At 43.3% G+C, this 21,920-nt stretch overlaps 1 protein-coding gene across 2 annotated transcripts in view; it reads right to left on the bottom strand.

Moving 5' to 3' along the window:
- Window positions 1-21,920, bottom strand: part of ZC3H12C (zinc finger CCCH-type containing 12C) — a 75,032-nt gene that overhangs the window by 12,628 nt on the left and 40,484 nt on the right. For both annotated transcript variants that reach the window (XM_059417845.1, XM_059417854.1), the window contains exon 3: window positions 1,797-1,936. In XM_059417845.1, coding sequence (XP_059273828.1) covers window positions 1,797-1,936 — 140 coding nt within the window. The remainder of the gene's footprint in view (window positions 1-1,796; window positions 1,937-21,920) is intronic.

A 21,920-nucleotide genomic window follows, 5' to 3' on the forward strand; every position in this document is an offset into this window, starting at 1 on the left:
TACATGTTCAAATATTTTCTCCTTTTCGATTTATTTTTCCCCCTGACTTTAAAGTACTCTAAGTTCCTTGAGCAAAATTAGGAAAGTAAGGGGAAATACTCAGAAGGAGGGAAACATAAAACCTCATAAAGAGTGACAGAGTCACTGTCAGTAATTGACAGTCAATTACTGGGACTGCCTTGGCATATTTCCTTCTAGTCATTCTCTATGTATTTCTGTTCTTGCCTCTGCTTAAATATGCATGTGTGTACGTGTGTACATGTACGTGCAACACAATAAAACTTTTATGGAAAAGCGTACTTCCTCAGCTCATGAGAAATTCTGCCTAAATATTCTAAATACTCAAACCATTATAGTGAATGTATGGTTCATTTCCGTTTTTTTTTCTTTCTATTTCAAGTAATCATGCACTGAATGTCTTTGTGGTCGTAAATCTTTGCCTGTAACTCTGCTTATTTTCTGAGGAAGTATGCCTAGAAGGGGAACCAGCAGATCTAAGAATATTAATATTTTAAGACTCAACTGTTTTTTAGATAGGTTGTAAGAATCTATTTCCACAGCAGTGAAGGAGGAGCTCCTGGAGGCTTACCAGTTCTCCAATCTCTGCTGTTTTGGTGGGTGAAAAGTAAGAGTTGTTTAGTTTGTCATTTTGTGAATTGCTTCTCTTATTGGGTACTGCATTCTGTGTTGCCTGTTCCTACCATGTTACCATTTATATACGGTGGAGAGCCCAGAGTCTATGAGCTCTTTAGACATTAAGGATATGGATTCTTTGTTTCTTTTCTCCCTTAGGCAAAAGATCTCATTTTAAAGAAAACTTCCCAAAACACAGAAGCATACATTTTCATGCAATGAGACTTATCTTTTCCTTTGTCATTTCTACCATTAGTAAAGTTTTCCCCAGCCATGCAACGACTGTTTCTGACAATTCTTCAACCATGTGGGATGCGTTGTTACATGGAGGAAGATGAGGATCTAAATGTGTTTTTTCAGAGTGTTACCCAGGGTCTTGGTGCTCCTGGTTGAATTCTGGCACCTTCCTCCCTTGACAGTTAACACAGACTAGAGTCTGATTGCACAGTTCTGACTCGAGCACGCCCTTATGCCAGCTCAAGAAATGACTTAATGACTTAATGATTAATCTTCCCTTCAGGTACGTGGCCTGTGCTCTCTGTTTTTGATTTGAAAAGTATAGTTTTCCTCATGCAGGTTCCTCCATTTCTGTTAATGTTGGAGGTGGACAGAGGGGGAGGGAATGGTTAACTTAATCAAAATGTTCAGCAAGAATCACGAGCAGTTTCTGCCTAAAATGCATACATTAAAAAATGACAAAATAACGCAAAACAGAGACACTTTATTGAGATGGAGTCCCTTCCTTCTACTTGACCCCAGAGAGCGGACCCCCAGGGGCCTGCCAGTGTGTTTTGAACTATGTTAGTGATTTTATACTGCAGATGAGAAGCAGAGGTGGCTCAGAATTTTAACCAAGGTCTCCTGACTCCTAGGCATGTCCCAAAGTCACAACTTTACAAAATCTGAAGTAAAAAGCTTCTAAATCACAACAGGAAAACCAAAAACCCCAAACCACTGGTTTACAGAGCAAGGATCTTACTGCTTTCTTATCATCAGCAGCGAGTCTGTAAAGACCAGCAACACCGAGGTCTCGCTGCGGGGAACGGGGCGGTCACACAGACCAAGTAAACAGAGGGACATCTTCGGCAGCGCAACACCTGACCGTGTCCGATGGCCCGCCTGGGGAAGGTCTGAGGCCGCGACCAGACCGCTCACAGGCTTACCTGTGATGACAGCATCGGGTCGGGACTGCTCTTTTCTCCAAGCCGGAACAAAAACTGTAACATCTTTGTGGCCTCTTTCCAAAAACCAGTCCACTGCCAACTTGATTCCCCGGCAGGAAAATACTTCTTTGTTTCCATGGCTGAAAGGTGATTTTAGAACACGTAAGACACCACACAATCTAAATTCAACTCAATTCTAATCTGTAAGCAGAAATGGCCACTTAATTGTAAAAGCAATGGACTTCAAATTTAAGATGGACTCGTACAGCTCAGAGAAACACAGAGATCCTGGAAAGGTGAGGCTCTGTGAGGAAAACTGGGATCATCATTGTGGGGAGAATAGAGTGAGTTTTTCAATACCAAGTTGTAAAGGCTAACTGGTATGAAGCTACAAGCTCTGTTTAATCAGGATGGGGAGAAAAGGAAGGGTCTCCACCACAGCTAGAACTTCTATCAGATGTGAAAAGAAGTCACCTAGGAAGAACCCCTGTGAATGGAAATTTATGTTCACAAGGCTTACATTGTTTGTAAGAAACACTTCCCATGTCCTTTAATGAAAAGACACCTGGTTTTAACAGTATCATGTTGGACCGAGGATTAATGATGACAAAAGGGCACTCAAAATTGGATTACGCAGTCTTAGTGCCCATGAGGAAACGGTCAGATGAAAGTGCCGTCACTCAATTATCTAGCACCAGGCTCTGCCTGTGCACTTGAACCTAAGAAGTACAAAATTAACACCGATTCTAACGGTTTTAAAAGAAATAGTCTCCTCCTCTGAATGTAACAACTGTTTTTATATTTTTTTCAGCTGGAGTTCCATAATGGACGGATGCTGGGCCGAGGAGGGCTGAGTAAGGTAAGTAAATGCTCTGTTAATTTTTAGCACAAATCAAATATTAGGTATATTAACACATTCTACTAAACCCCTGGGAAGGACTAGAACCATCTAAATAATCATTTTAAGGACAAAACAGAGACAGACCAACTTGCTTTGTACATCCTGAGGTCTCCAAATGCCAACCACTAGATGGTTTGTGTTCCACAGGATGGTCCAGGGCAGGGGGACAGGTGGACTCAGATGCTGGGGAAGTTTGAGAGGGAAGAAGCAGGGCAGGGCAAGTCTGAGGTCCTAGCTCCTCGGTCAAGTCGGTCTACTGAATGCCCTGCCAATGCCCAGCAGACGACACACAGTGATGCAGAGTTTCATAGCAAATACTGAAACCGGCCTTCTGAAAAACTCCACAAAACACTGGTATCAGTTCTTGAGAGAATCAATTTATTATTCCTAACTACAAACATTCCCTGAAACAGATCATATTTTTATTTCGTATTAATGCTCTGAAATCTAAGTGTATTGTGCCTTGCTCGTTGTTAATGACATGTGGTTTCCTGAGGCTTGAGCATTTAACTGCTTCTGGGTCTAAAGAGAACACTGCGTCCGCACTTTCTCCCGGTGACTTCACTTGGGAAGGGAAATGGTCACATCTGACTCACCACAAGGTAAGATCTTCTCTTTCTGCAAAGAATGTTCACAAAATGTGTGGCAACAGCAAATCGTTTATAATCATCGGACAGAGATTCTCTGGAGGCTGAAACAGGTATTAGCCCATGTGATGCTGACGGTGCGGGCTGTTCCTGCACCCTCCATGCCCCCCAACCCTCCCCCATCCAACAGTAGCTCACAGGGAGAAAGCCCACAAGAGATGAGGGGTGACACGGTGTGGGTGATGTACAAACAAAGAGCCCCGGTTTCTGGGCGGTTGGGCCCATGCCTACCTCTGACCTTGTTCTTTGAGAAAAAAATACCTCCTTCGATTTAAGAAACTATAGTCAAGTTTTCTATCATTTATAGCTACACTAAAGTAAACTTGGAAAGCTCTATGGATATATTTTAAAATGGAAAAACATTAGATGGACAAAAAAAGCTATCAAGTCATAGTAAAAAGAGAATTCACAAGGATGCTTTAATAATTGAGAACTGAGTCTCCAAATGAGTAATGCAAAAGATGACTCAATGAATAGAAAGAAATCATTAATTGAATGATGAAGCAGAAAATGTAGTAAGAAGACAGATTAATTACAAGATTGACCTAATGGACATAGACAAAGCGCTGCACAAGACAAGAAATCATTTCAAATACATGTGGAAGACTTAGGAAATTGGCTATGTACTAGGCCCTAGAACAGATTTCCATAGACAGCAAAAAACTGTATCATATGGACAGTATTCTTGGACAATGTTATTACCCTGAAGTTACAAGGTTCTAGTTCAAACATTTGTATTGCTCTACACTAGCAAACCAACTAAAAATTTGAAAAAATCCATTTGTAGGGGTACTTGGGTGGCTCAGTCAGTTAAGCTGCACTCTTGATTTCAGTCCAGGTGATGATAGTAGAGCCCTAGGATCAAGCCCCATGTGGGCTTTGTGCTCAACAGGGAGACTGCATCAGGATTCTCTTTCTCCCTCTGTCTCCCCTCCTCGCGTGTACTCCCTCTCTCTAATATCTTAAAAAAAAAAAAAAATCCCATTTGTTAAAGTAACAAAAACTAAAATCTAAAGAGGAAAAAATAGACAAGAGCTTTATGTAGCAAACCAAAATAGAAAGCCTGTATTGAAGGGCATAAGTGAGGACTCGAATGAAAGGAACAATAACATACTATTTTCATGGATGGTGAGACTCTAATCTAAGAATTTATGGCTTCATAAATAATCTGTTAAGTCCACTGCAATTCCAATAAGAGTCCTTAAAAGGGACTTTTAGGGAACCTGAGAGGCTCATCATAAAATTAGAATGGGAAAACAATAGACAAAGAATGGCTGAACCAAAGAGGAGGAACTGTCTCATTAGCTGTCAAAACGCAGTATAAAAATACAGAAATCCAATCGAGGTTATATTGATACAGGCAAAAATTAAAAAAAAAAATGTAACAGAAGAGTGAGCTGAAGGTAATACACGTGTATAAGTGACATTAGAAATTAATGAAGTGGGACCATTTACCATGGTCCTAGGGCAACTGATTATTTACATGGAAAACAACTGTATTTTTATCTCCTATCACACACAAAAATGAATTAGAACAAAGATTTAAACATGAAAAATACTGTAAAGCTTTAAAAAGAAATTACAGGGCACACATATTAGGATGGGGAAACACCTTTTTAAAAAAACATTTCATTTTAGAGCATGTGCACATGTGCAAGTGGTTGGGGGAGGCAGGTGTAGAGGGAGAGGAAGAGAGGCTCTTCAGCCAACTGTGCTGAGCACAGAGTCCCAAATGGGGCTCGAGCCCATAACCTGAGAGCAGGATGAGTTGGAACCCAGAGTCAGAGGTTTAACTGACTGAGCCACCCAGGCGCCCTGCTGGGGAAATACTACAGAAGACATACAGCCATGTGCTATCCAGGAAAAGAAGGACAGATTTGAGTACATAAAGCTTTACGCAAAAGAATAAACAAAAGTGCCATAGATTGGGACAAGGTATTTGCAATGTGTAGGACCAAAGACGAGGCTGGTGCTCAGACTATATAAAGTATTCCTACACACGGAGATGGGTAACCATTTTTTTTTTTAAGCCAAAAGATATGAACAGTGAATTCACAGAAGAAGAAACCCAAATGACCAACGAACATATGAAAAGATGCTCAATAGTGAAGACATGCAAATTAAAACCAAAAATGAGACACCACTTCACACCCATCAGATTGGAAAAAATAAAGTCTGCAAACACCAGATGTTGCCAAGGATGTGTGAAAGGAGGAACTCAGACACTACAGGTGGGAGTGTAAATTGGTATAACCACCCGGGAGAACAGTGTGGCGGGGCTCTGTCAAGTTGATGGCGTGCTTCCTCTAAAACAGAGTAACCCATAGCCAGGTATAGTAACACCCCACATGAGTCTGAAATCAGATTTAACGCAATTAGCAACTGGCTCTCATGCTTGACCCACACTAGAAGCGCACATGGGGCGAGGAGAGGCAGGCGAGTGTGGAAGTGCACAGCGGGTCTCTTGAGTCTGTGACACTTTTCCAGCCCATCTTCTCCTGATCAGACCAAGGAAAAGAGTGCTAACCACGAAATCCTTGGAATGGTTGCTGTTGCCTTGCTACCAAGGCCCCGAATCATCCCCCAAAATACTAAAAGCTCAAACAGGTAACTGATAGGTGGTTCCAAACTGGAGATGGGACTTGTACAGACTAGGAGAGCTTAGGAGACTGAACTCATCTCCCCTTCCTGAGGCGTGTTCAAGGACATGCGTCACCACGTGTGCTGGACAGGATGCTTGTAGGAGGTTCTGACAAAGAATTATACCAACAGGACGTCAGAGCAAGCACGCTGTAGCTCCTGGTGCAAATGAACTGTCTGTTGAGTATTTACTAAAATAAGTAGGATGATGTTTAAGAACTGAAGTTTTAATTCCATATAAATAGAGAAGAAAATTCATTATAGTTCTGTAGTCACTTGTGGGCTCTGTCTGCATGCATTTTCTCAGTAGTAAAAATAGCTAATTCTATATTTATGAGCTGGCATGTTCCTTTGGGCCGTGGTTTCTTTTTTATTTCAACAATTTGGCAATAAAGATGGTATACCTCATGTGAGTCCTTCTGATGCTGAATTGGCTGGAAGATTTGTGCCCACCTTTGATTAGGTAAGAGACCCTGAATGTTCGATGAAACCTGTCCTGTTGACTCAGGGGGATTGGGTTCCGGGGGACAATTCTAAACTCTCATGGCAAATTCTGAGTTCTTGTATAATACAAACTCAAAGTTTGCATGTGATTCTCCACTGGCTGAAATGGTAGAAGAATACAAGAAGTCTACCAGCAGATACCTTTCTTTAAAAGGCTTATTTTACTGTCATGTTTGGAATATAAGCATGCTTATAAAAATCCTGCTTTGAGATAACCAGAGAAAGGCTCATCTGAAGTAGGGATTTTTAGGAAAACCCTACTTAGGGGAGCCTGGGTGGCTCAGTCATTAAGGGTCTGCCTTCAGCTCAGATCATGATCCCAGGGTCCTGGGATGGAGCCCTACATCAGTCTCCCTCCCCTGCGTATGCTGTCAAATGAATAAAATCTAACCCCCCCCCAAAACAAAAACAAAAACAAAACCAAAACCTACTTAAAAGGATTACTGGTATCTTTGAATATCAGGAAGAAAAGAATGAACTGCGACAGCCATAAAGCATGCATTAAGAAACACTAAGCTCCTTCCTCCTGGTTCTCAAGCCTTCTTGCTGTTGTTTCTTCCTCCCCTAACTCCCCTTCACCTTCTTTGTCCAGGACTGAGAAGAAAGAGACGGAGACTTTTTGGAATGGCCACTTCCCAATGGCTTTGGGGTCTGAGAATAACTTCCCTGCGGAAGAGAGAGACTTGCCAGCCTCCACTTAACTGTTGTGATGTGAGCTCCGCCTCCAAGATCCCCTACATTCAACAGGCAGAACACAGCCAGGGAAGCAGAAATGATGAAGAAGAAGGAAAAAGGAGTCTTGAGAATTTGGATAAGAGACGTCCTAGATGAAAGCATGTGCCTAGCAAACCGCTGCCCTGATGACTCGGCAGAAAGGGAAACTAGAGGACTCAGCCCGGTAAGCAGTATACGGAACCAGACAAACCGACTTTTCGGCAGAGGGTGAGCAAAGTCCGACTGCCTTTAGGGCTGCAAGGACCCCCTTGTCTTTGAGACGTCAGCCAGGACTGCTGGGTGCATCAGCTCTGGGAAAGAGTTCATGCGCCCTTTTCCGAGCTGATACGCGCTGTCCTAAGAGTTACTTTCCAGTACTCTGGAGAGATCTGCAAAGACGCACCAAGGTCCTCAGCAGCCTGTTTTCAGTCCTACAGCCCTGCGCCTGAGGACGGATACTGGCTGCCTGCCTGGAGCGGAGACCTGGCACAGCAGAGGTAGGATGGGGGCCGAGGCTGAGCCCTCACGGTGGACAGCCACGGCCTCATGCGGCCGCTCCTCCGTGAGGCACCGCTGGTGGCAGTTCTTGAACTCCTGCAAAAGGGGACGTGGGCAAAGCCGCAGGGCTGCTGCCGGAGGGGTCCGTCAGTGTTCATAGAAGCACTTTCTACACCAATGCGGGGGGCAGATGAGCAGAGACCCTGCCTCCCTTTGCTGCTGTGGCAGCCTCGCTGTTCGGTTCAGGCACGAGGAAGAGACGGGCTACTTGCTGGTAAGCTACACAGGTCCTCAGAGACTGGCTTTAGGCAAGACGTTTTCCCAACATTTTGGGAAAAAGTTCACCCAAGACTGCAGTGTTACCAAACCTTACGAAGCTGACTTTTCCCTCTCACCTTAGTCCTTTCCTGTCGTTTCCTGTGGCTCCTAGAGCAATGTGTTGTGCAATTTCTGTTGTTTTCTCGTGTTTCACCCAGGTCCAGACACACACTCCAGTTGTGGTTATGTCCAGACAGCCTTTCCCCTGGGAGGCTCCCGAGCGGATCAGAGATCCCCTCTTGTCTCCCAGTGAGGGTTAATCTGCTGTGAAAGGCTACCCTATTCTCTGCTCCAGGTAGTGTTTCTGAAACTTCTGGGAGACAGGGCATCTGAGCTAGTTAATGTGTGCTGGGGAACCGCCGGGCTCTGGGCCAAAGTTGGAAGAAGAGACTTCAGACCATCAGTGACGACTAATAAACCACAAGGGAAACTAATTGCGGATTTATTAGTCATCGCAACTTCCCCGGCAGAGTCTGTAATTTGTTACACAGCTGCTTCCAGACAGTGGGATGGAATTAATTTGCAGACCGAGCTGCAGAAAGGGCTACTAAGTTGGCTGGGGTCACGGAAGCCCTGATACTGTTCTATGGAGGGAGCAACTCCCTGTGAACTAGAAACTGGAAACCAAGGGGAACCCAAACAAACACAGAGCATCTTGACAAACATATTCCTGGTTAAGCCTTTCGCTATTCCAACTTTTCTGTACATGCACCGTCGCCACGTCTAACAGAACTATCTTTAATGTATTCATATATACTTCCGTACTAAATTTGAAAAGTACATGAATCCTCCTTTTTTGTCAATTCCATTAGCACTCAAAATTACATGATTTACAAGACCATATACACCTCCCAGTGGAGAACTACGGAGAACCAGCTGTGATGGTTAATGGGTATAAAGGCATATTCTGCAGAGAAAAATTCAGGTAAGCACATATTTTCATGTAGTTGGCTTCAAAACAGGACTTAGAAGAGGGGGACAATGGGCCAACCATTGCATCAGCCATATCTAGGAAAGAGAATTTCCTAGATAACACTTCCTTTAAGCTAGCTAGCCAGCTAGCTAGACAGAGCTATCTCTCTCTCAATCTCTCTCTCTCTCTCTCTCTATATATATATATAATTAACTGGGTTAACCAAAGGATGGGAAGGGTTACTTTAAAATGATAACTTGTCCAGTGGTAGACATGAGGAGTACCCCAAAACAGGGAGAAATATAAAAATGGAACAAGGCTTCTAGTACAAGGGACTGCCTATTTTCAATTCTTTTAAGGGCACTGAAAAAGGAAAACAAAGGACTCTCGTTTAAATTACCTTTGGTTTGAGTGTTTGGTTTGGATTAACACACTAGCTACCAGCTTGTAAAGAACGTGGTGGGGGTGCGGGGGGGGGGTACAGGGAGGAAGCTGGCACGGTAAGAGGATCCCGGGTGCACCCCGTTCCGGGGGCATGCGGCAGCAACACCTCCAGGAACCGCCACTCCCTCTGAGACTGAACGACGGAGACCTGAGAGGGAATCAGCACAGGAGGCGGGTAGACAGAGAGGAGCTCTCCCCTCCCCGCCACCGGCCACCATGGGGCAGCATCCCGCAAGTGGGAGGGGCATCTCCAGCTGAGTGTGTGCCTGAGAAGGGAGGGACCACGCAGGGCGCCCGTGACCCTGGGGCCCTGACTTCTCAGGGCAGGGGGCCCTGACCCTGGGGGCCTGACTTTCCCTGCCCTGAGAAGTCAGGGCCCCGTAATGTCTGGCTTTGAAAACTGGTGGGGCTTTACCCTGGGAGAGCTGAGGGATGTAATAAATCCCGTCTCTTCTCTTAAAAGGTCACCACATCTCTTAGCCTGAGACCCAGCAGCGTAGCAGCAGTTTGGAAAAAGTATCCGGGGCACAGGTGAGGATTTACTCATCTTGGACGTGTGTGGAGCAGACAGGAGGTGAAGGTGCTGCTTCTTGCCCTCCTTCATTCTAGTCGGCTCAGTGCCTGCTGGAACCAATTCTGACATTCCCCTGAGGACTGGTCCCAGCCAGCAGACAGCCCTGGTCAGGCCTCTCACCCTCTTGTGGTAACTTTTCCCCCCGAGGATGGGGCAGTTAGTGTCCCGAGGTAGTGCACCTACAGCAGCTGTAGCCAGACCAGTTAGAGGCAAGTCCTACCAGTCACGGGCCACAGCAGTAGCACAGGTGGACTCTGCAGGCAGCCGGGCTGAGGGCCAGGTCTGCCCACCAGAGCACGCGTGTGAGTTGCGGACAGCCACGACAGGAGGGTGCCCGGTGCTACTAGGCACCACAGAGCACCTTCCACGTCTACCTGCGAGACCAGGAGATGTAGCTGAACTCAGATGCAGTAATGCGTAGTCTGGCAAAATGAAGCCAGAGAGAAATATCCAAAAGAAAGAAAATGACAAAAGCTCAGATAAGGAGCTGAACAAAAAATGGAGATAACCAGTTGACCTGATAAAGGGCTCAAAGTAACGATCACACAGACGCTCACTGAGTGAGTCTCCAGAGTATGTGAACTACGGTGACATCTTCAGTGAATGAAAAAGGAATACAATGATTTAATGAAAAACACACCAGAGGGAATCGACAGTGGATTAGAAAATGCGAACCATCAGTGCGCTGGGAGACGGGTAATAAAAAGCACCAAGCTAAATAGCAAAAAAATTAAAAAAAGATTAAGCATCTCTGGGACATCAAGTGGCCTAATGTTTGCATTACAAGGGTCCCAGCAGATGAGATGGGGTAGAAAACAAGAAAGAAGAGCTGAAAACTTCCCCAACCTGGGAAAGGAAAAAGACCTCCAGGTCCAGGAAGCAATGAGAGCCCCAAACAAGGTGAACCCAAGGGGGTCCACCCCAGACACTAATTAAAATGGCAAAAATTAAAGAGCATATTCAGAGCAGCAAGAGAGAGGAAAACCGTTACATTCAAGGAAGAGCCCCTAAGTCTGTGGGTTTTCTCAGCAGGAGGTTTGCAGCTGCGAGAGAGTGGCAGGGACTAGGCAAAGTGGAGAAAGGGGGACAACCTCCAACCAAGAGTGCTCTGGCTGCAAAGACTGTCCTCCACAGCTCAAGGAAAAAGTTGTTGCACACAAACCACTAACCCTGTCTTACAAGAAATACTAAAGGGACTTCCTTAAGTGAATAGAAAAGGCCCTAACCAGAAGAAAAATAAAAAACTTTACGGGTAAAAGCAAACATAATGGTAGCAGATCAAACACTTACAAAGGTTAAAGGACAAAAGTAGTAAAATTAATTATATCTACAAAAATTAGACAATCGGCTCAAAGGGGTGGGGGCGGGGGGGGGAGTGGTAAAAATGTTATGTTTTAGAATGTGTTCAAGTGACCATGAGTTCAGATAGACTGTAGACTTAGGCTGTCCTGACAATCACAACCTAAAACCTGCAATAAATACACACGAGTAGAAAGTCCAGCATCACCCTAAAGCAAGTCACCATTCCCGAGGAAAGAGCAAGAGAAGAAAGCAACAGAGAAAGTGTTACAGAAACGAGCCAGACACCCGGACGGGAAGGGCCAGGGGCAGGAAGTACACGCCCACCAGCCACTACTTGGAAACCCCGTGCTGCAGTCGAAGGCACCGGGCCACGGAAGGATAAACTGACCCAATGATGAACTTGCCTATGATCCTGCAGGCAATTCATTCAGCCCCAAGGATGCACCTGGGCCCAAGGCGACGTGGCAGAGACACACACGCTGTGCACATGGAGGTGAAAAACGTGAGGATAACACAACCAACTTTATATCACAACCAACTTTAAAACACATGATGGTAAATCAACCCAACCAGAGGCAATAACACTGGTGAACACCCACATTCTCAATCTAGGAGCACCTAAATACATAAATATTAACAAAGCAGAATCGACAGCCCTCTAGTAACAGGAAGATCTGGCGGCCTGCCTGCATCGTTGAGTAGATACCCCGGACAGAAGATCAACGAACAGTGGCTCTGAGGGACACTTAGACGAGACAGCCCTGACACACAGCCCGAACATTCCCTCCAGAAAGAGTAGAATCCACATATCCTTTTTGAGCACACATGGAACATTCTCTAGCACAGATGACACATGGGCCACAAAACATGTCTCAACAAATTTTAGAAATCAAGCATCTTTTTTGAGAACCGGGGTATGAAAAAAATTGGAAGAAACACAGGAAATGAAATTCTGCTGCATTTCTATACCTTAATAATGAACTAGCAGAAAGAGAAATTAAAATAATCCCCTTTACAACTGCATCAAAAAGAGTAAAATACCTTGGAAGAAATGCAATGAAAGAGCTAGAAAACCTGTACTCTCACATGGATAAAGGTATTGAATAAATGTTACTCAAATGTCCATACTACCCAAAGCAATCTTCAGATTCAATGCAATCCCTATCAAAACACCACTGTATTTTTTACAGAGCGAGGACAAGCAATTCTACAGTTTGCATGGAATTGCAAACAACCTGAATTAACGAAAGCAATGCGGAGCAAGAACACAGCTGCAGGTGTCCCACAGCCATATTTCAAGACCGACTACAAAGCTGTAGTAATTAGAAACAGCAGGGTAATGCTCCCCAAAACAGGCGCAGAGATCAACGGAACTAACCTGAGAGGCCAGAAACAAGCCCACATTTCTTTTCTTTTTTTTTTTTTTTAGATTTTATTTATTTGACAGAGAGAAATCACAAATAGTCGGAGAGGCAGGCAGAGAGAGAGAGAGGGAAGCAGGCTCCCCGCTGAGCAGGGAGCCCGATACGGGACTCGATCCCAGGACCCCAAGATCATGACCTGAGCCGAAGGCAGCGGCTTAACCCACTGAGCCACCCAAGCGCCCCACAAGCCCACATTTCTATTTAATCCTTTAATCAATGATGAAGGAGGCAGGACTCTACAATGAGGAAAAGACATCTCTACAAGAAACGACGCTGGGGAAACTGGTCACTTTCTTACCCCAAACCTCAACATGGATTAAAAACCTGTAAGTCCTGAAATCATAAAACTACTAGAAGAAAACTTGGGCCGTGATTTCCTGGCCATTGACGTTAGCACTATTTTTCTGGGTCTGTCTCCGAGGCAAGGGAAACAAAACCAAAATAAAAAAGCAACCTACCTAACTGGGAGAAGATATTTGCAAAACTAATATATCCAATAAAGAGTTACTATCCAAAATATATAAGGAACTCACACAACAAGCAAAACAAAAACACAACTCAAAACCCCACAAACAATCCAATTAAAAAACTGGCAGAGGATCTAAACAGACTTTTTTTTTTTTTTTTTAAGATTTTATTTATTTATTTGACAGATAAGAGATCACAAGTAGGCAGAGAGGCAGGCAGAGAGAGGGGAGGAAGCAGGCTCCCAACTGAGCAGAGAGCCCGATGCGGGGCTCGATCCCAGGACCCTGAGATCATGACCAGAGCTGAAGGCAGAGGCTTTAACCCACTGAGCCACCCAGGCGCCCCTAAGCAGACATTTTTCTAAAGAAGAAATAGATGGCCAAGAGATACAGGGAAAGATGCCTAACACGCCTAATTACCAGGGAAATGCAAATCAAAACCACAATCAGGTATCACTTCCAGCAAGTCAGAATGGTTAGTATCAAAAATGCAAGAAATAACAAATGTTAGTGAGGAAAGAGAGAAAGAAGAGAACCTTCGGGCACGATTGGTAGGATCATAAATTGATTCAGCCACTATGTCCCCCCCAAATTAGAAATACTATACAGTCCAGTAATTCCACTTCTGGGTATTTAGTCAAAGAAAAAGAAAACACAAATTTGTAAAGATGTATGCACCCCTATGTTTACTGCAGCCTTATTTACAATAGGGAAGCAACCTAACCACCTACCAGTAAAGAACGGATAAAGAAGATGTGGTACGGATAATGTAATGGAGTATTACTTGGCCGTAAAATCTTGCCATTCATGAAGACACTGGTGGACCCAGAGGGTCTTATGCTAAGTGAAATAAGCCTGACAAAGACCAATACCACATGGTTCCATATGAGGAATCTAAAGGAGAACCCTAACAAATACGAAAACAAACATATGAATGATAAGAACCATAAATACAGAGGACACACTGGTGGCTGCCAGAGGGGAAGGGTATCAGGGAACAGTGAAACACGTGACGTGGACTGAGCAGTACGAACTTCGCTATAAGTCACAGCAATAGAAAGTACACCTGAGGGAATACAGTCAACATTTTAATGACTTTGTATAGTGACACATGGTACCTGTGCCGAGCATTTCCTCACTCACATAATTGCTGAATCACTATGTTGAACACCCGAAACTAATACCATGTATGTCAACTATGCTTCAATAAAGTGGCGAACTTATGAAAAAAAAAAAAAAAAAAACCAAAAAACTTGGAAATCACAGGTGACTTTTATTCTCATTTTGACATTTGTGTAGCAAGTATACTACTTATATGATCCAAGGAAAGCTATTCTTAAAATGATTTTCCCATAACTGATCTGAAATCTAATTATAAAAATAACAGAATGTCATACTGTAATACATTAGCACAGCTAGTTATTGTAGTAGTTCCAATACTAGGACTACCACAGGAGGATGACTTAGTGAGTTGCCCAGTATGGTGAAAATGATATCGCCTTTGGGTGTTTTCTTCACCAGTTTTCTGTGTGATGGTGGGAGTTACTTGCTCTTAGTTTTCTCATCTTTAAAATGGAGATAAACCCAGGAACCTTGCAGGTGAGACACGAACAAGGCAGTGTCTGTAAGGTGTCCCACACACAGAGTGGGCAGGAACAACTTTTAGTGCCTTTATACTCTCATGACCCTGTAATCCTAATTTGTGGAAGATGGAGAAAACTTGCTTTGGAGTGAAAATGAAGCCAACAAAGTCTTCGTTAGGTTTAATCTCACCGATAGTAAATTGTGATTTTTGAGAACAATACATTTGATGTCTGGAGATCACTACACGGTTTCGGTTTTCAAAAGAAACCAAAAAGTAATCAAGGTTATCAGAGGGCTGCAAGGAGCATGGCCTTTTTTATAACCTGGTATATATATCATTTTTTATTTAATCTAGAATGTGACTTATAAGTACACTCTGTTCTGTACTGGATGGTCCAAGGAGGACTGTAAACCCCAGGGGCTTTAATGGGCCATTGTCACATGAAGCTACCCATAAGAACACATGTTTGCAAGGTTAAGTCGTTACAATGAAAAACTGAAGAGCCAGAGGTACCCCTTTAAACTCGAGAACCAGGTTTGAATCTTTTGTGCCAAGCCCTTCAAGTTTAGCTTGAACTCCATCACAGTACAGGAAGTCGGGCACACTAGGTGCTAATCACAGAATAACTGGAACATGAAAATACAATAAAGATAGCAAACACTGAATTATTAAGAGATCCAGGTGCTTTTCAAATATTTCATTGCTTGATATTTTTTCCCTCAATTTTTAGGCCTGATCATACATAATCCACGTTGGACATTTGAATGTATTTTAACTTCAAAGAACTCTTTGAAAAGTGGCTTTAAGACCTTCTTCACTGATTTAAAAGAAATTCTCACATCTCTCCTATGTTCCTTAAATAGGGAGAAAGGAGTGCAGCTGGATGGAATCTTAAATACGGAAATAAGATAAAATCCTACTTTCTGTCACTGCAGTCTAAATTTCATATTGTATGATAATGTATAATGAATTCCATGCACTGTCTTACGGAAATCCAAAATTTTCTTTTACACTGAAGGCTCATACGACTGCATGATTGATGTCTCTTTTGTCACTCTAATAGCTCCTCAGATTTGTGATCTCTGATCTTTTTTCCAATATACCAAGAGCACTCTGAAGCTAAACCTACTGTTTAGGATGCTAACTACTGAATGTACCACCAGAAACCAAGTCTATGCTCCCTTACTGAAAGTCATTTAATCAGTGTTCACCATTTCCACACTGTGGCTCAGAGCCACTTCTAGGTAGCAGGGAAGGGAATTTTTAAGTGGAAAAAGCCCACCTCTAGGACTCCACCAGAATTCTGATTTTGTCTGTTTTAAAAATATGCTACTAAGATCTGCAGGATTAGACCGCTTAAAAAAAAAGTCTGAAAAATCACTGATGTTCAATAATGAAAATACACGAAATGTAAACTAGTTCACTATCACCCTCCACTTGGTTATGGATGTAACAGCAGTGGAGTCAGGAGAGCTTTGAGAACAGAAAAACATAAGGAAGAAGGAAAGGGGAAAGACTGTGTTGACCTTATAAGGTCCATAATTTGAAGCCAAAATTAATAATAAGCACATCTAGCTGATCCTGACCCAAGAGGGTCATTAGTCTAAAGATGTTGAAGAGAACATATCTGTTAAGCAGGTATAAAAAGGTCTTTAATTTCAGCAAAAGTAGAAAACAGAGACCCTAGTCACATTTTCCTATTCTTATAACTGGGTAACATTTCCTATTTCTTGTAACTGGTAACACTGTTTAGGGGATCTGTAATTAACTTCATTCGTATGTAATGGGGTTGCTACTGTTGCTGAGTCCCAGGTTAGTTAAACACATCAGAGATAACATGAACGTTTTCTGACCACTGGCCTGTTAAAAAATTCCTGGTTAATGACAACCAGAACCGTGAATTCAGGATTATAAAGAGATGCAGCGGAATATTACTAACATTTGTCTTTGTCATACTGATATAATTAAAAACAGAAAAAACTAGTCATGCTTGTTTCTTTTTGCAGTCTCTAAGGACTTTCTTTACGACAGTAAGAGAAACGGGGCACTGCCAACTAACCTGTAAGTAACACCTAGAATGTTCACCTAGGGGGAAATTAAGCTGTCCTTTAGTTAATGGTAAGCCCCAATTAAGCTGGGGCATAAAAAGTATTCCACTGAGAAGCTATCTAATAGAAATATAATGGGAACAACATGCATAATTTTAAATGATCTAGTATAGTGCATTTTTAAAAGCAAAGACCAAGTAAAAAGCAGTTGAAATTAACTTTAGTAATATTTCAGTTCACTTAATTTATCAAAGATTATCACTTTAAGACATAACAAAAGTGACAGCTATATTTCAAATACTTTTTCGCAATCTGGTATGTATGTTACATTTACAGAATATCTCAGTTTGGTCTAGATACATTACAAGAGCTCAAAGCCACTTGTGGCCAGTGGTCACCATGCTGGACCACACAGGTCTGCTGCACAGATTTTCGATTTTTGTTGAAAGAACCAAATCAAATCTGAATGAACTCTCCTCGTGTAAACCATACACGTGGGGAGTAGGCTCCAGGAGGATTTTATTAACTAGATACTGGGCCTGTACTTACATGCTGAACAGGCAACAGGACAGCAAATCCACCAAATAATGGACAGCAAATTTCAGAGTCTGGCTAAGATGACCTTCAATATTCAAATTAATTTACATTGAAAGGAGTTCTCAAGTTCACAGAACTTCACAAACCAGATTAGATACATGAAAGCCTTTCTGCGTTTTAAAGATCAGAAGCTAAATCCTGTTACACAGATTGCTAAACTCTGCTTGTTTTTCATAAATATCTGGGTTTACCCCACTAGTCTTGATATAAAGAAAAGTTATCATAACTTACACATTCTTCTCTGCTCATACTCTAAAATCTGTATCTGATTTCTGTTCAAACTTTCAGTGATTCACCTGGGATGTTTGTGTACATCCCTGTTAACACTGAGATGTGTACTTAATAACCAGTTCCTATCCCAAGCTTTCTGGTGGGTAGAGGTAGAAGTCGTTATTTCTCCATTCTCTGCTGTGTGACTGGTACATGAAAGCAGTGAATATTCCTAGTTCATCTTTTTTTTCCCAGTGGTCCACAACTTAACCTTTGCATATAGAAGTAGGTCTCCTCGTCTGCAATCTTAGTGCTGAAATCCTTCTCTAAACTTATCTGCACAGTGAACTTTTTTTGCTTTTAAAGATTTTATTTATTTATTTGAAAGAGAGAGCGAGCAAGCACAAGCAGGGGAGGTGGGGGAAGGGGCAGGGAGCCTGCAGTGGGGCTCGATCCCAGGACCCTGAAATCATGACCCGAGTGGAAGGCAGATGCTTAACCCACTGAGCCACCCAGGTGCCCCGCAGTGAACTTTTTAAAAGGCTCATCTGATATGCCCCTCCCCCCTTACTTCAGTTCTTTCCATGGCTCCTGGTCCTTACCAGAGATGCAATATAAGGATGGATCCTATTGGCCAAACGTGGTTCACCCGAGATTAGCAAAGAAAATATCTGTCCTAATTCTCTGCACAAACATGCAACAATAAAGCCCACCTACTAGTCAGGAGGTTTGATCTAAATCCAGAAAGCCTGGTTCCCTGACCAAGACAGAGGACTTGCCGCGATTGCGGGGAGGGGCGGGAGGTGCAGTTTCAGTAGTTCGTTTGCGTCAGAAAGAGACAAGTGGTGCACCTCCTCCTCATTCTGTTCCACGGGAGAATCTGACACATCAGCGTGCAGGGGAGTGATAAGGCTCTGGGTGTTTTCTTGTTTACTACTCACGGAAAGGGCAGAAGCGAAAGATAGAGATACAGTGACTTTTAAGGAAGTCAGGTGACCAGGTCACGGACACACAGTGAAGAAATCAAGACCTCGAGTTGGGAAGACGGCAGAACAGGACGCTGCGCTTCCCTCGACAGGACCCCACGGGCTCACTGACAGCTGCATCCACATAACAAATTCTGAAAATGACCTGGAGACTGACGGAGCAGACCTGCTCCCGTTAATCAGAACTCCGAAGACTTACTGCAAAGGAAAGGAGGGGTGGAGCCCTGCGTGGGAGCCAAAGCTCGGGTGGGAATCCCCGTAAGTGGGAGCGGCAAGATGATCAGACCCCACGCCGGGCACCCACGGCAACCAGAGACCTGTCCTGGGAAGGTGAGTCCACAGAACATCCAGAAAGCCCTCCTGGCTTTGAGAAGCAGGAGGGCCGAACTTCAGGAGGGCCAGAGGGCAACAGGAAACAGAGCCCCGTCCCCCAAAGAGCCAGAGTAATACAGAACTCCACTGAGAGCACAGTAACAGCAGTTTGGAAGGTGCCTGGGGTATACACGCAAGGGGTTTACTGACTGATCTTAGAATGTGTGATGGAGGGAGGGGCAGAGAACCGCAAGAGATTTCTCGAAGAATGAAGTGCTCATGGGGGCCATTTCTCATCCCCACCCTCCGCAGCCCAGAGAGCCAGATGCCTGTAAGAGTCCTATCAACTCTCGCCAGCACACAAACCCTGCCCTGACATTCCCCATCTAATCCACCCATCCTGGTGGGCAAACCTCCAGAGCAGCTCTTGCCCCCAACACACCCTGCAGGCAATCCCAGAGGGACCAGCACCACTGCAAAGTGACTCCTGCCTGGGGAGGGAGAAACGTCCTCACACACCAGCATGCCCACAGTTCCAGCAGCCCCGCCTCTTAGCTGGCTGCATCTGGAGAAAGCCCTGCCCGTCAGTGCACCTGCAGATGCGGCAGAGAAGCTAAGGGCACATACCGAGGATGATTGCTGGCCCCACTCACCACCAAAGGCTTCTCTGACACACGGGGAGCACGGCCATAGTGGTGCCTAGAGTTGTGGCAGAGAAGCTAACTGCAGACAACTAGTCTGACTGCCGGCCGACCCACAAGCCAACCATGGCAGTGGTCTCAGGCCTCTCAATAGCCCGGGGACCAAAGCTGCCTAGTATGCCCACATCAGGCAAAGTGGGTCATTGTAGTTTGCCAGGCTGAGAGCTATCACAGATCAGCCACCACAGCAGGGAACACAGCATCTCTTCTATACAAGACCGCTATGAGACCAGAAGACACAGCTAACCTACCCATAAAATAGCTAACCTACACATAAAAATAGACACAGAGTTAGACAAAATGGGGAGACAGAGGTGTATGTCCTAAATGAAAGAATAAGACAAAATCACAGAGCTAAAAGAATCAAATCAAATCAAAGAGCTAAAAGAAACAGATAAGCAACATGCCTAATAAAGAATTCAAAATAATGATCCTAAAAGATACCCACTAGCTGGAGAAGAGTGGATGATCTCAGAACTTATAGAAACAGGTAGAAAATATAAAAAAGAGCCTGCCAGAGCTGAAGAATTCAGTAATGGAAATAAACAATACACCAGAAGGAATAAACAGCCAATGAGAAGACACTGCAGACCAGATCAGTGATCTGAAAGACAAGGTCATGGAAAGCAACCAAGCCGAAGAGCGAAAAGAAAAAAAAAATAATTAAAAAATGAGAGTAGTTTGGGGCGCCTGGGTGGCTCAGTGGGTTAAAGCCTCTGCCTTCAGCTCAGGTCATGATCTCAGAGTCCTGGGATCGAGCCCCGGATCGGGCTCTCTGCTTGGTGGGGAGCCTGCTTCCTCCTCTCTCTCTGCCTACTTGTGATCTCTGTCAAGTAAATAAATAAAATCTTAAAAAAAAAAAAATGCTGTTCTGTGCATTTGTGTGCAAGTTTTTTTTTTTTCCTTAAAGATTTTATTTATTTATTTGACAGAAAGAGATCACAAGCAGACGGAGAGGCAGGCAGAGAGGGAGATAGAGGGAAGCAGGCTCCATGCTGAGCGGAGAGCCCGATGCAGGACTCGATCCCAGGACCCTGAGATCATGACCTGAGCCGAAGGCAGAGGCTTTAACCCACTGAGCCACCCAGGCACCTCAGAATACACAATTTTTAAAGTGCACATGGAATGTTCTCCAGAAGGGATTACAGGACAGGCCACAAAACAAGTCCCAATAAATTTAAGAAGACTGAAATCATATCAAGCATATTTTCTGACCACAACTATATAAAACTGGGAATCAATAATAAGGAAAAAATCTGAAAAGAACAAGAATGCACAGAGACTTAAAAATGTGCTACTAAACAATGAATGGATTAACTGAAATATTAAGAAGGAAATTTAAAAAAATACATGGAGACAGAAATGAAAACAAATGGTCCAAAATCTTTGGGACACAGAAATAGCAGCGGGAAGAGGCAAGTTTATTGTGATACAGGTCTATCTCAAGAAAAGGAAAAATCTCAAATATACAACCTAACTTTACACCTAATGGTACTAGAAAAAGAACAAACAAAACCCAAGGCTAGAAGGAAGAATTAAGATTATAGCAGATAAAAAAAAAAAAAGAGAGAGAGCAAAAAAAAAAAAAAAAAAAAAAAAAGGAAAAAAGAATCAATGAAACTAAGTTGTTTTAAAAGATAAATAAAACTGATAAACCTTACAGTATGCTGATCATGAAAAGAAGAGGACACAAATAAATACAATAAAAAACAAAAAGTAACAACCACAGAAATAGAATGGATTATGAGAATATCATGAAAAACTACACCAACAAATTGGATAACCTAGAAGAAATAGATAAATTCACAGACACATACAATCTTCCAAGACCGAATCAGGAGAAAATAGAAACATTGAACAGACTGATTACTATTAATGAAATTGAATCAGTAATCAAAAAACTGCCAAATAAAGTCCAGGACCCGACAGTTTCACAAAAGCAAAAATAAGCTATTCTGAGTACACCAAAATAAGTTTTTGCATAAAGGAAACCGACGGAACGAGAAAGCAACCTACTGAATGCGAAAAGATATTTACAAATCCTATATCTGATAAGGGGTTAGTATCCAAAAAATATAGAGAATTCACACAACTTAATACAAAAAAACCAAACTTGCAAGGATGTTGAGAAATGGGAACCCTGTGCACTGTTGGTGGGAGTGCAAGCTGGTGCAGCCACTCTGGAAAAGAGTGTGGAAGCTCCTCAAGAAGTTAAAAATAGTAATACTACATGATGAAGTAATTCCACTCCTGGGTATTTACCCAAAGAAAAGGAAAACACTAGTTCAGAAAGACGTGTGCACTCCTATGTTTCCCGCAGCATTACTTAAAACAGCCAA

Source organism: Mustela nigripes, chromosome 1 (genome assembly GCF_022355385.1).
Source record: "Mustela nigripes isolate SB6536 chromosome 1, MUSNIG.SB6536, whole genome shotgun sequence".
NCBI lineage: Eukaryota > Metazoa > Chordata > Mammalia > Carnivora > Mustelidae > Mustela > Mustela nigripes.